We start from the raw sequence: 12,695 nt of genomic DNA, 5'->3' as shown, positions 1-12,695 counted from the left end.
AGGGCTGGAGAAAGATCATCAGGAAGAGAGACAACCTCTGGAAGGACGCCCAGGACAGAGTGGGGAGCGGGGGCAGGGTTGAGCCCGGCGTGCTGCCCTTCTAGAGCTCAGAGCAGGGGGTGCCGGGAACAAGGCTGCAGAAGGTGACAGGGCGGGAGCAACAAGCCCTCCGGGATCTGCGGTGGGGGGGGGGGGGGGGGGGGCAGGGGAGGCCCATCCACTCCTGCCATCGCCAGCCCAAGTATCTCTAGAACCTCCTTTATCAGAAGGGAGGTGTAAAGGGCCTGGGGCTTGTGGAGGAACAGAGAAGTGTTTGCCCCAAGAAAAGGGAAAGGAGGCGGCAGGGTGACAGAGCTTCTGGACTCTTCCCAAGCCTTTGCCCCTGCTTAGCGTGAGGTGTGGGTTCGTCCCAAGGTGCTCCCACACGGAGGCGCGCACACGTGTCTGTGCGTGCACGTGGGGTGACTGACAGGCTGTGCAGCAAGGCAAGGGCTGAGACAAGTGTGCACAGAGCCCCAGGGAGCCCCTGAAGGCGCAGGAGGGGCGGCAGGGGCTTCCTGGGGAGGAGACGTGCTCAGTCCCCATGGGCCCCAGTCTCCAGTCGGCCTGTCTAGTAGGGATGGTGGGATCTGCTTCGAGGACAAGGTCCTGGGGCGGGGACATTCGCGCTCTACAGGAGACACGTGGTCCGCTGATCCACAGAGTGCCAGCTGGGGCCCCAGCCCGAGTCCTCAGAGACAGAGGACACGGTCCAGCCTGGAGCGAGGCCACCCTGGGCCCGGCTGGGGCTGGACACGCTGGTCGGCAAGACCAGATTCCCTTCCAGGAGCCTGCAGCTGGGGGGGACCACAGGAGGGAGGAGGCGGCCACACGCCATCCCTCAGAGGACAGGCCGCCCGGCCGGGACAGCCCCCGGGTGCTCGTTGCCCGTGGGGATCTCAGCCCCTCTTCCCTGCCCCTTTGCCTCCTGCTTCTGCGAGGACAGGGCGAGGCCATGAGGAAGAAGGCACTGACGCGAGCCCCAGTTCCTCCAGATCCCTGCCCATCACCACCTCGTTCTCCAAGATGGTAAGCGGGGTCCCCAGCACACCCCCTTCTGGCTCAGAACCCGCCCCCCCCTTCGTCTGCCCCAGCAAGCCTGGCCCCCCCTTCCTCTCTGCACCCTCCTAAAGCCAGCAAGTGGAGTCATTCTGGGGCTGCAGCCCCAGCCCTCCTTTTGTTTATTTAAGGATGCTTCCACAGCCTCAGGATGTATTTACACCTTCTTGCCGCCTGCTTTCCCAATTTAACACTTGGCGGGAGGAAGGGATGGGCCTTTGAGGAGCCCTAGGATTGCACAGGCAGAGGCAGAAAATTCTCCTGCAGGTCCTGGGCCCCTGGCACCTCGGGCAGCCCAGCAGCTGGGACCGCAGGCTCCCCCTCACCCCACCCCCGCCCCCGCCTGCCTGGCAGGGTCCCCCGCCCTGCATCCGGTGTCACTCCCCACAGGCAGGCAGCAGAAGGCGTGGGATTAGAAATTCTAGCCCTGGAGGGGAAGCCCCGGGAAGCTTGTCAGCTCAGCTTCCAGAATCGGGCCCTGGGGGATGCAGGGGTTTGATAACGAATGGCTCCTGTCTCGCTGCAACTCTGGGGGGCCAAATCCGAGGCTCTTATCGGAGGCAGCCCTTGCCAGGAGCCAGCAGGCCTGTTTCAAAGGGTCACCCTCCAGCGGCCATGCCGCCCGGGGACATCTGTTGCTGCCACCAGCGAAATGCCCCAGAGGGTCTGCCTCTCCAGAGTCGGTGCCCAAGGCTGGTGCAGCCTGGGGGGCCGTGGAGCTCAGCCTGTTCCCCCCACCCAGCCACGGCGGACTCCCGCCTGCGCCCTCCCTGCCCCTGCCCGAGGCAAGCAGATGTGCGAGCAGCTGTGCACCGAGCTTGGGCTGCGGCCACCCCGGGGCTGGGCACAAGCCTTCTCTGGCCAAGGTCACTGCTGAGAACCAGCCTCGCCGGCCTGCCTGCCCACATCGGGGGCGGGGACGCAGTCGTTAGGTTTAGTCCCCACGTATGTGATATTGTCGCGCGGAGGCAGGGGCGTGTAAGCGCCCGGCTCCCCAGAGCGCACCCGCGTGTTTTGCAGCAGCCCCACCGGAGCCGCTCCAGCATCATGTCAATCACCGCTGAGCCCCCCGGAAACGACTCTATTGTCAGGCGCTATAAGGAAGACGCACCTCACCGGAGGTGGGTGCTAGGAGGGAGGAGGGAGACGTGCCCCCCCCCAGTCTCTCACTCAGCGGCCCCTGACCCAACCTGGGAAGGCAGACAGGATGCCACCCACTTTACAGATGAGAAGGCTGAGGCTCCGAGGAGGCCTGTGGCTTTTCCAGGGTCACCTATGCCGTGGCCCCACAGCGAGGGGGGTGGGGGGTACTCTTTCTGCCCAAGAGCGGTAGACCCCACAAACAGCCTCCCCTTTCCCACCTCCCCTCCCCTTTCCCCACCGCTCCTCCTGTCCCCAGCTGAGAAGACTACCCTGGAGGCCTGCCTGGGCACTCAGATGCTCCCAGGCAGTGGATGTTTGACATCGTGGGCTCCGAGTCAGAGATCGCTGGGCGGGGTGGGGGGGGGGGGTGGTTCCAGAAGGGCTGACAGCACAGAGCGGCCTGCGGGCTGGGATCCACATCCGCGGCCCTGCCAGCGGCCTGGTCTGGGCCTCGTTACCCTGTGGCGGGGACCACACACGGGGGAGCTCGGACCTCCCGGAGCGCCCTTGCTCCTGTCCTAGCCCATCATGTCAAAGGGCACGGTCGGCTCTCGAGGCCCATTGCACGAGCAGATGTTCAGCCTTCTGTGTGAGGAACGAGAGCATGACTGGGAAGCAGCAGGTGGGGCTGTTGGAGACTGTTCACCTGCCCTTCACGGGCCTCCTCCTTCACGGGTTCACCTGCTGTGGCCTCCGCTGGCTGCCTGGGACACCCTGGCCTCCAGCAGAGCGTCCAGCCCTCCGCGCACCTGCTGACCTTCCCCTCCTGCCCACGCTGCCCTCTCAAAACCAAGGCCTCTCGGAAAGTCAGAACATTCTAGAACCTTCCCCCTCCCTCGACCACTGGAGAGCTCCCACACACACGCGCCCCCTGTCCCTCCCTTGTGTCTTGCAGCACCGTGGAAGACGACAACGAGAGTGGCGGGTTCGACGCCTTGGACTTTGATGGTAGGTACCTGACAGACCTTAGAGGCACAGAGGCATGGCGGCCACCTGCTGTCTGGCCGGAGCAGGGCCACGTTGCCCACGCCCCCGACCCTCCAGCTCCGGCTGGGGCCCTGCACCTCATCGGTCCTCAGAAACGCGCGTAGCGTGGCTTCCAAGAGGGCGGTGCGTCCTGTCTGTGCCCAGGGGGCCAGGCCTCCGTCCCTGGGGAGCTTCCTGTCCGGGTTGGGGGTGGGGCGGCCTGCCGCGCCTGAACTTGCTCCGGAGGCAGCGGGGCCGCACAGCGGCTGAGCCCAGAGTCCGTCAGTTGTGGGTGCTTCAAGAGAGTCCAACCGGCAACGCCCATTTGCAGAAAGGCTACTGTCCCCCTCGTCTTGCAGATGAAGGAACGGAGCCGTGGAGAGCTCGAGGAACGCGGAAGGGGGTGGGCGGGAGGCAGGAGAGACGGCCTCAGAAATCCGTGTGAAGCTGCCAACCGACCCCAACGAGACGAGGGGCGGCAGTGGGGAGGGGGCGGGAAGTGAGGTGGGGCAGCAGTTGGGAGTCATTTGTCCTCCCCTGACACCAGAGGCGGGGGCAGCCGAGCCGCGGGGAGACTGAGGGTCCGTGGCGACCCTGAAACGGCCCCCCGGCAGAGGCGGTGTGGTGGAGGGGTTGTTCCTTCGGCCTAGACCACGCAGAGAGCCGGGAAGGAGGGTTGGGTCCCCCGGGAGCACGGCCCCTTACAACCAGGGCGTCTGGTTCAGCTGAGCCCACGCTGAGCCCCTGTGCCTCACCACGCCTGGTGCACGGGACACAGAGACTCCTGCCCCTGGGTCCCTGCCCTGGCCGACACCCGGGTGGAACAGCTGCAAGCCAGTGGACCGTGCGGGCAGAAGACAGGAGCAGGAGAGGAGCCTCCCGGAGACGGCAGTCCCCCCGCTCCTCCTGAGTCTGGCCCAGACTCCTCCGGGGGTGGCCTGCCAGCCCCCTCTCGTGCCCCGGGTCCCCCCACCCTGCCTCCACCCGTCAGCAGCTCAGGCTGCCAGCAGATACAGTGAAGGATTAGCCCCTCTCCCTGACTGGAGACCATCAGGAGCCATCAAGTGTTAAAGGGAGGTTAGCACCTAACAGAGGCTGGGTGATGAGAAGAAGTGAAGGAGTTTGGGAAGGGGGGAGCTGGAATTCTGGGCAGCCGTCCAAGGCATTCTGCAGCGTCAGGACAAATTCTCTTTGCGGAGAGGCCTTTGTTATCAGCCCGGAGCCGGCTTTGCGCCTCCCCCCCCCCCTCCCGGTGCTGCGGCCCAGTGGGGCTGGGCGTCTTCCCCCGCCCAGTCCTCCAGCCCCAGCCCCACTGAGTTGGGAAGAGGGGTTTCCGCACTGGGTCCAGACTCTGCCCTTCGGGCCCCATCCCCGGCCCACAGGCCTCCAAGGGGTAGATGGGATGGTAAGACCCGGGGTGGCCCCGACATGAGAATACGGAGACCAGTTCACAAGCCGGAGGCAGGGGGATTGCTCTGTGGAAGAACGTTCCATGCAGCGCCTTGTGCAGGCGTCCTGGCCCAGCTGGAGAATTTCTGGGAGGGAGGCCGGGAGGAGCGTCCTCACGTGCGCTGGCTCCTTTGCAGACGACAGTCACGAGCACTGCTCCTACGGCCCCTCGTCCGTCCACTCCTCTTCCTCCTCCCACCAGTCCGAGGGCCTGGACGCCTACGACCTAGAGCAAGTCAACCTCATGTTTAGGAAGTTCTCTCTAGAAAGGTACCGGGAAGGTCATGGGGGAGGGGGAGCAGGAGTTGGCGGTAGGGGCGGCGGGTAAAGGCCACTCACCCGCTAGGGTCCCCAGAAAGGGCTCATCCACTTCACCTGTGTTCTAGAACCAGAGTCCAGGAACCCTAGTGTCCTAGAGCCAGAAACCACTCCCCCCCGAGCTCCCCCCCATCAGGCCCAGCGACGAAGGGGCTTGCCCGGGGCCACACGGCGTGGGAGAGGCCAGGGAGCAACACTCTGAGCCCCCCAGGTCCCCGCCCCACCTGAGACACAGCAGCCCGCTGGGCTGGTGTTCAGAAGGAGAAGAGTGGGCCACTGCCCTCATCAGCCCGGCCCCTCCCTGCAGTGGCCCCATGTGCCCGCGACCTCAGGTGGCTCAGTAAGCTCTATGTGGCCGCTGCAGCCGGTCGGTCGGGGGTCGGCTCCGCTCCCCGCGTGCCCCCCCAGCAGGAGCTGGCTGCACTCCCTCACCTCAGCTCCCTGCCACCTGCCACGGGAGCCTGCCCTCCGGCTGGGCCAAGTACACGCGTCCCGACCGCCACGCTCTCACCAGTTTCTTTCCCCGTCGCAGACCCTTCCGGCCGTCTGTCACGTCGGTGGGGCACGTGCGGGGCTCCGGGCCCTCCACGCAGCACGCCATGCTGAACGGCGACAGCCTCGCCTCACAGCTCACCCTGCTCGGGGGCAACGCCCGGGGGAGCTTCATCCACGCGGTCAAGCCGGGCTCCCCGGCCGAGAAGGCGGGCCTCCACGAGGGCCACCAGCTGCTGGGGGTGAGGGACCAGGGGGCAGTGGCCGCACAGCCGGGGTGCCCGTGACCTTCCCCGCTTCTGCTGCACAGGTGCTGACCGAGGGCACCCCCACGCCCGAGTTGCGCGGGGGGATCCAGAGGGCGGCAGGGCCGGGGCCCCTCCCGTCGGAAGGCCCTCACTCGTGTTTCTGGAGCCCGTGCGCACACGCTTGCACACACACGCCCGCACGCGGGGAGGCACACGAGCTTAAGCGGGGTGCTGCCTTTGCTCCGAGCGACACCGGGCCGGTCGCTGTTTGGGAGGGTGCTTCGGCCTCCCTGTGGGGCAGCCTCCCCCCTGCAGCTCTGCCCGCCCACGGAGCCGAGGAGAACAGCGTGTCTTTGACGTCTAGTTGGAAGGCTACATCAAAGGGGAGAGGCAGAGCGTCCCCTTGGAAACGTGCACGAAGGAGGAGGTGCACTGGACCATCCAGAGGTGCAGTGGCCCTGTCACACTGCACTACAAAGTCAACCAGGAAGGTAAGGCCGCGGGACTCACCCGCGCTCGGCCACGCCGGCGGAATGCCAGACGCTGTGGGTCCTGGAGGGGCGCCCTCCACTTGCTCACCTTTTCAGTGGGAGGAGCCCGCCGTCCCGGCCCCATCAGGGGCAGCAGGCAGGGAAGGGCGACGGATGTGAGTGCCGGTGAGCACACACCTGTCCCGCCACACCTGGCTGCAGGTGGCGAGCCGGGCCACTCGCACGCACACTGCCGGGCTGGGCGGGAGAGGCGGGGCAGGGGGGGCGGCCCTCCCTGCCCGGCCTGGCTCACCCCTCTCCCTGCTCACGTCCCGGCCCCCGACACGGGCAGGGACTCCGGGCTGGCTCCTCTGGCACCAGCAGGTCCACGGAGCCACAGCTTGGACCACGCCTTCGGCCCCGTGGTCGTGGCTCCGGGATGCCTCCAGAAGCCCCCCCCCCCCCCCCCCCGGCTTCTGGCCCCAGCGGCACTTTCGTTGAGGCTCCTCTTTCGCGGCCTCGACTCCTGGGCAGTGAGCGCTAGGCTTTTCTGTTTCCCAAAGTCTGAGTCGCCTGCTCCACCTCCGGGTTTCTCCCCGCGTCATGATCTCTGCAGCTGGATCTTATTTTCAAGCCCTGGGGCTCATGAATGTTTCAACAGAGCGTAAATAGCCACTTTCTAGCCGCTCCCCGCTGCCGCCTGCTAGCCCGCTCTCCTTCCCGGCATGCCCAGTCCGCCGGGCGGCGGAAGGTGATGATGCTCTGTCCCCACACACGGGCCCAGCCTCCCCCTCCCTCCCTCTTCTCCCCTCGTCCTCCTCCCCCTCTTCCTTTTCCTACTCCCCCTCCTCCCCTTCCTCCTCCCCTCCTCCCCTCCTCCTCCCCCTCCTCCTCCCCCTCCCCCCCTCCTCCCCCTCCTCCTCCCCCTCCCCCCTCCTCCCCCTCCTCCTCCCCCTCCCCCCTCCTCCCCCTCCTCCTCCCCCTCCTCCCCCTCCTCCCCCTCCTCCTCCCCCTCCTCCCCCTCCTCCCCCTCCTCCTCCCCTTCCCCCCTCCTCCCCCTCCTCCTCCCCCTCCTCCCCCTCCTCCCCCTCCTCCTCCCCCTCCCCCTCCCCCTCCCCCTCCTCCTCCCCCTCCTCTTCCTCCTCCCCTCCTCCCCTCCCCTCCCCTCCCCTCCTCCCCTCCCCTCCCCTTCTCCCCTCCTCCCCTTCCTCCTCCCCTCCCTCCTCCCCTCCTCCCCTCCCTCCTCCCCTCCTCCCCTCCCTCCTCCCCTCCTCCCCTCCCTCCTCCCCTCCTCCCCTCCCTCCTCCCCTCCTCCCCTCCCTCCTCCCCTCCTCCCCTCCCCCCTCCCCTCCTCCCCTCCCCCCTCCCCTCCTCCCCTCCCCCCTCCCTCCTCCCCTCCTTCCTCCCCTCCTCCCCTCCTTCCTCCCCTCCTCCCCTTCTTCCTCCTCCCCTCCTCTCCTTCTTCCTCCCCTTCCTCCTCCCCCTCCTCCCCTTCCTCCTCCTCTTCTCCCTGCTCCTCCCTCCCCTCCTCCTGTCTCCCCTTCCTCCTCTTCTTCCTCTTCCCCCGTCCCCTTCCTTCTCCCCCTTTCCTTCCTCCTCCCCCTTTCCTTCCTCCTCCCCCTCCTCCCCCTCCTTCTCCCCCTCCCCCCTCCTTCTCCTTCCCCTTCCTTTCCCCACTCCCCCTCTTCTCCCCCCTCCCCCTCTTCTCTCCTATCCCCCTATTTTCCCCCTCCCTCCCTCACTCTTCTCCCTCCTCTTCCCCCTCCCCCTCTTCTCCCCCTCCCTTCCTCCCTCTCCTCCCCCCCTCCTCCCTCTCCTCCCCCCTCCTCCCTTTCCTCCTTTTCTCCTCCATCCTCCCTCCTTCCCTTCTTCCTCCTCCCCCCTCCTCTTCCCCCTTCTACTCTGCCTCCCCTTCGTCCTCCCCCTCCTTCCTCCTCTTCCTCCTCCTCCTCCTCTTCCTCCTCCTCCTCCTCTTCTTCTTCCCTCTCCTCCTCCCCCTCCTCCTCCTCCTCCTCCTCACAGGAGCAGGCTCCTCCCCTCTTCCCAGCCTGGTTTCCTAGCCCACAGAAAGTCTCCAGGCAGCTCGCTGGCCAGCAGTGCCCCCCAGAGGTGTAGTCCTGTGGTCCGAATTCAGTGCAGGGAAGGTCCCGCCTCTCAGGGTCCCATTTGTAGGGCCTTTATTCGAGGGGGCAGAGAGCTCAGCCAGCGATGGGCCTTAACCCCCCCCCAGGGGAGTGGGAAGGACCCGACCAGGGATCCCCCGTTTCTCCCTGAACGTTGATCAGACAGCCCCGTTGGTTCAGGCCTCCCTGGTGCGTGTGGCATGGACGTCCTGGGCCTGACTGTTAGGGCGGTTTTAGCTTCCACTGTGTTGTGCGGCTCCGTGTGTGTGGGGCTGATTGGCGGTTTAGGTTCGGGATTTATGTTACAGGCGTTCGGTCTGCTGCATTTATTGTGTTTGTAGCATATGCCCTGCATCCTCCAACGGGATTTGTAAAAACTTACGCTGAAGGACCGTGATGTCGAATAAGGTTAAAACGACAAGGTGCCATGGCCCAGCCGTGTGCTAACACCTCTGGGCAGTGTCCACGAAAGTTAAATGTGTGGATGACCAAGGACCCAATAGTCCCAGCTCTGGGAGTAGAGCCAGGGAGACGAGGGCACGGGCCACCAGAGGTCCGTGGGAGAGCGTTCGCAGCAGAGTGAGCCCTCAGAGCCGAAACCTTCAAACGGCACAGATGCGCCCGCCAGAGAAGGGACACCGGGTGGAGGCGCCACGTGGCAGCGTCACGACGAGGGTCAGAGACACGAGGCCGAGCTGCGGAAGCCAGACGCGAAAGTCAGGGCCTGTGCCTCCGTTTCCGTGAGCCAGGCACAGCTCGGCCCTGGTGACGGCAGGCGGGATGGCGGTCCCCGGAGACCGGTGTTGACCAAGGGGCCGTGAGAGCTCATCAGGCACAGCGCTTAAGAAGGATGAGGTTTGCTGCGCGCAGTCCTGCCAGAGTCAAAGCAAAAAACCACCACGGTGGTGGGGGCAGGTGTAGCAGTTGTAGCGGAGACCCCGGACTCGTTCACGCTGGTGGAGACCCCGGATTCGTTCCCTCTAGAAGACCCCCCCACCACCACCACCCGATTGCTTCGTTGTAGCGGAGACTCTAGATCTGTTCGCTGTAGTGGAGATTGCAGATCCGTGCGTTGTAGAAGAAACCTCGATTAGTTCACTCTATAGGAGACACCGGATTTGTTCGCGGTAGCAGAGATTCCGGATTCGTTCGCGGTAGCAGAGATCGGGGATCCATTTGCTATAACGGAGACCCCGGATACCTTCGCTCTAGTAGACACCCCCCTCCCCAACCCGATTGCTTCATTGTAGCGGAGATCCCAGATCTGTTCGCTGTAGTGGAGATTGCAGATCCGTTCGTTGTAGCAGAAACCTCGATTAGTTCACTCTATAGGAGACCCTGGATCCGTGCGCGGTAGCGGAGACCCCGGATACATTCGCATTAGCAGAGAACCCGGATTCGCTCGCGGTGGCGGAGATTCCGGATCCATTTGCTGTAACGGAGACCCTGGATACGTTCACTCTAGTAGACACCACCCTCCCCCACCCGATTGCTTCGTTGTAGCGGAGACCCTAGATCTGTTCGCTGTAGCGGAGATTGCAGATCCGTTCGTTGTAGCAGAAACCTGCGATTAGTTCACTCTATAGGAGACCCCGGATTTGTTCAATGTAGCAGAGACCCCGGATCCGTTCGCTCTAGTAGACACCCCCCCTCCCCCACCCGATTGCTTCGTTGTAGCGGAGACCCTAGATCTGTTCGCTGCAGTGGAGATTGCAGATCTGTTCGTTGTAGCAGAAGCCTCCGATTAGTTCACTCTATAGGAGACCCCAGATCCGTGCGCGGTAGCGGAGACCCCGGATTCGTTCGCGGTAGCGGAGACCCCGGGTTGTTTGCACCCTAGCACAAAACCTAGCTCTGAGCTCTCTGACAGCCAAGACAAAGAGAGAAAGCCACGAAGGACACCTCGCTCATCGCGGGGAGTCCCCGCAGCTCTGAGGGGGACGCACCATAGGGGCGTGTCCTCTGTGGGCGGCGACGGGTGGATTTGCGGCCCGAGGCGCTTGGCGGCGGGAGGCCCCCGCGACCCCCGGCCGCATCCCCTTCGCCTTGTGTGCCCCCACAGGGTACCGGAAGCTGCTGAAGGACATGGAGGAGGGCCTGGTCACGTCCGGGGACTCGTTCTACGTCCGGCTGAACCTGAACATCTCCAGCCAGCTGGACGCCTGCACCATGTCGCTCAAGTGCGACGACATCGTGCACGTCCGGGACACCATGTACCAGGACAGGCACGAGTGGCTGTGCGCGAGGGTCGACCCTTTCACGGACCATGACCTCGACGTGGGCACCATACCCAGCTACAGCCGGTGAGGCCCGGGCCGGCGCCAGGGCGGGGGGGGGGCTACTGCCCAGCAGAGGGGCCCCCAGGGGGACTCCGCCTGTGGCCACTGAGGCCCGCCTGTTTCCTCCTCCTCCTGGAAGCCTCCCCTGCCTCCCCAGGGATGTTGCTCCCTTAAACCCTGTTGCTTCCCTAATGCCCAGGGCACCTCTCCCAGTCATCTGTAGAAAACTGGGCTCTCGGTTTTACGCCCCTTTGCTGCTCACTGCTTGTCCGTGGGTCACCTCCCTGACATCCTTCCGTAATCACGTAGCAGTGGGGCGTCAGCCTTCCTCTGGCTAGGCGCGCAGGCTCCCGGGAAGCGCGTTCCGCTCAGGCCGGCCCCGTGAGGTCAGCATCAGCAGCCCGGGTGTACAGATGAGGAAACCGAGGCTCAGGGGAGTGACTTTGCCACAGCCAGCACTGGCTGCAGGATTCGAGACCAGCGGCCGGGTTTCATGTCCTCCCTGGGGGAGCACCCCCTCCTCCGCCCCCGACCCTGCTGGGAGGCACAGGGGCAGGCTGGCGCCGGCTTCCCCAGGCCCTGCCCTGAGGGTCTGCCCTCCCCTCCCGTCTCCCCAGAGCCCAGCAGCTCCTCCTGGTCAAGCTGCAGCGCCTGATGCACAGGGGCAGCCGAGAGGAGGCGGACCCCACGCACCACACCCTGAGGGCGCTCCGGGTAGGTCACCCCACAGCCCTGCCAGCCTCGCACCAGCCCCCAGGCTCGTTTCCGGACGGCTCACGAATGAGAGCCGCTGACGTCGTCAGGGACTTGGTTCCTCGGGAATGGGATGGTCCCCCCAGAAGGGGCCCCGCCCTCAGGGACCTCCCCAATCTGGGTGGCAGGACAGCGTTTCCTCTGTGTCTCTGGCCTCTGCCGGAACGAGTCTCGGGGCTCCTCTTACCCTCCAAGCTCGTTCCCCGTCTGGAATGCTTCGATTCCACGTCTGGCACAGAGGGGGCTTGAGGACGTGTCTCTGGTTCTCGGCAGCCTTCCTGGGCTCACGCGTCCTGCCGAGCCCAGCGCATCTGACCGATTGATACCTGATTTCAGAACACCCTGCAGCCTGAAGAGCCGGTTTCCACCAGTGACCCCCGGGTCAGTCCCCGCCTCTCTCGGGCAAGTTTCCTTTTCGGCCAACTCCTCCAGGTAACGTTGTCCAGAGCGCCGACTGACTTTGCGGTCACGTTTTGCCGGGGCTCCCCCCTGCCACTGCTGGGAAGAGAAGACTCTTTCGGAATATCAGTGCTTGGTGTTTGTGCACCACCTGCAACTTTTCACAGCACCTCCCACCTCCCGTCCCGTTTGATCCTCACGGTGACAGGTCGGGAGACAGTCTGTACACCTGTTGGAAGCAGTCCCACTTTCGTAAAAGACTTGAAGACCTATGGCTAAAAGAATTTAAACAAGTTAGCTATTAGAAAAAAATCAGAAACGGTATATCAAGAGAAGAAAACAAACGTCGCAAGTGTCCGGGTCAGTGTAGTCCCTCAGACTGAGCGTTAAACGTATCTCTGAGCATCCTGGCAGCCGAGGAGAAAAGAGAAAGCGTACAGATTCTTTAAATCTTATCTGACCATGGACACATCGTAGCTCTTTGGGACCAGAAAAAATTTATCGCTTGTACTTAATTCTATAATGAGTTTTTTTTATTTTGCATGAACCGTTATATAAGGAACACTGATTAGCCTAGTAGGTGCTGTCTTCGGAAGAAATTTCACATAAATGCAGTAAGCGTTCTGTGCAGAGCTAAGTGAGTCACGTTAAGGTGCGGTCCCTCGAGGACGTTTCTGTGTTGGTACTTTGCTAATCGGGCCCCCGTGGAGTTGGTGTGCCACACTCCACTGAGCCATCCTGCTGTTGGGACATAGGAAACCCAGAGGAGTGGTTCACGGCATGGCCCAGAAACCAGGGAGATGCAGACAGGTGCCAGAAAGATACGGAGGTGGAAGGGAACCCTAGCGAATCTGAGCTCCTCCTGAAGGCAGGGCCACGCGGGAACATACGTTACTGCCTTCGTGTCGCGCGAGACTTGGCCACCTTGAGCGTCTCCAGGTGGCTCACCCAAGGACC

At 64.1% G+C, this 12,695-nt stretch overlaps 1 protein-coding gene across 10 annotated transcripts in view; it reads left to right on the top strand.

The window, feature by feature from the left end:
- The window catches only part of CARD11 (caspase recruitment domain family member 11), a 139,211-nt gene that overhangs the window by 114,028 nt on the left and 12,488 nt on the right, over positions 1-12,695 (top strand). For 9 of the 10 annotated variants that reach the window (XM_019820361.3, XM_045047409.1, XM_023246227.2 and 6 more), the window contains 9 exons: positions 986-1,068; positions 2,119-2,219; positions 3,137-3,189; positions 4,794-4,926; positions 5,507-5,708; positions 6,079-6,205; positions 10,370-10,610; positions 11,204-11,300; positions 11,676-11,771. In XM_019820361.3, the coding sequence (XP_019675920.2) occupies positions 986-1,068; positions 2,119-2,219; positions 3,137-3,189; positions 4,794-4,926; positions 5,507-5,708; positions 6,079-6,205; positions 10,370-10,610; positions 11,204-11,300; positions 11,676-11,771 (1,133 nt within the window). The remainder of the gene's footprint in view (positions 1-985; positions 1,069-2,118; positions 2,220-3,136; positions 3,190-4,793; positions 4,927-5,506; positions 5,709-6,078; positions 6,206-10,369; positions 10,611-11,203; positions 11,301-11,675; positions 11,772-12,695) is intronic. The other variant, XM_023246226.2, reaches the window with a different exon arrangement.

The sequence above is a fragment of the Felis catus genome, chromosome E3 (genome assembly GCF_018350175.1).
Source record: "Felis catus isolate Fca126 chromosome E3, F.catus_Fca126_mat1.0, whole genome shotgun sequence".
In the NCBI taxonomy this organism is placed as follows: domain Eukaryota; kingdom Metazoa; phylum Chordata; class Mammalia; order Carnivora; family Felidae; genus Felis; species Felis catus.
Note: the sequence above shows the minus strand (reverse complement) of the source record. Positions and strands in the feature narration are given on the sequence as shown.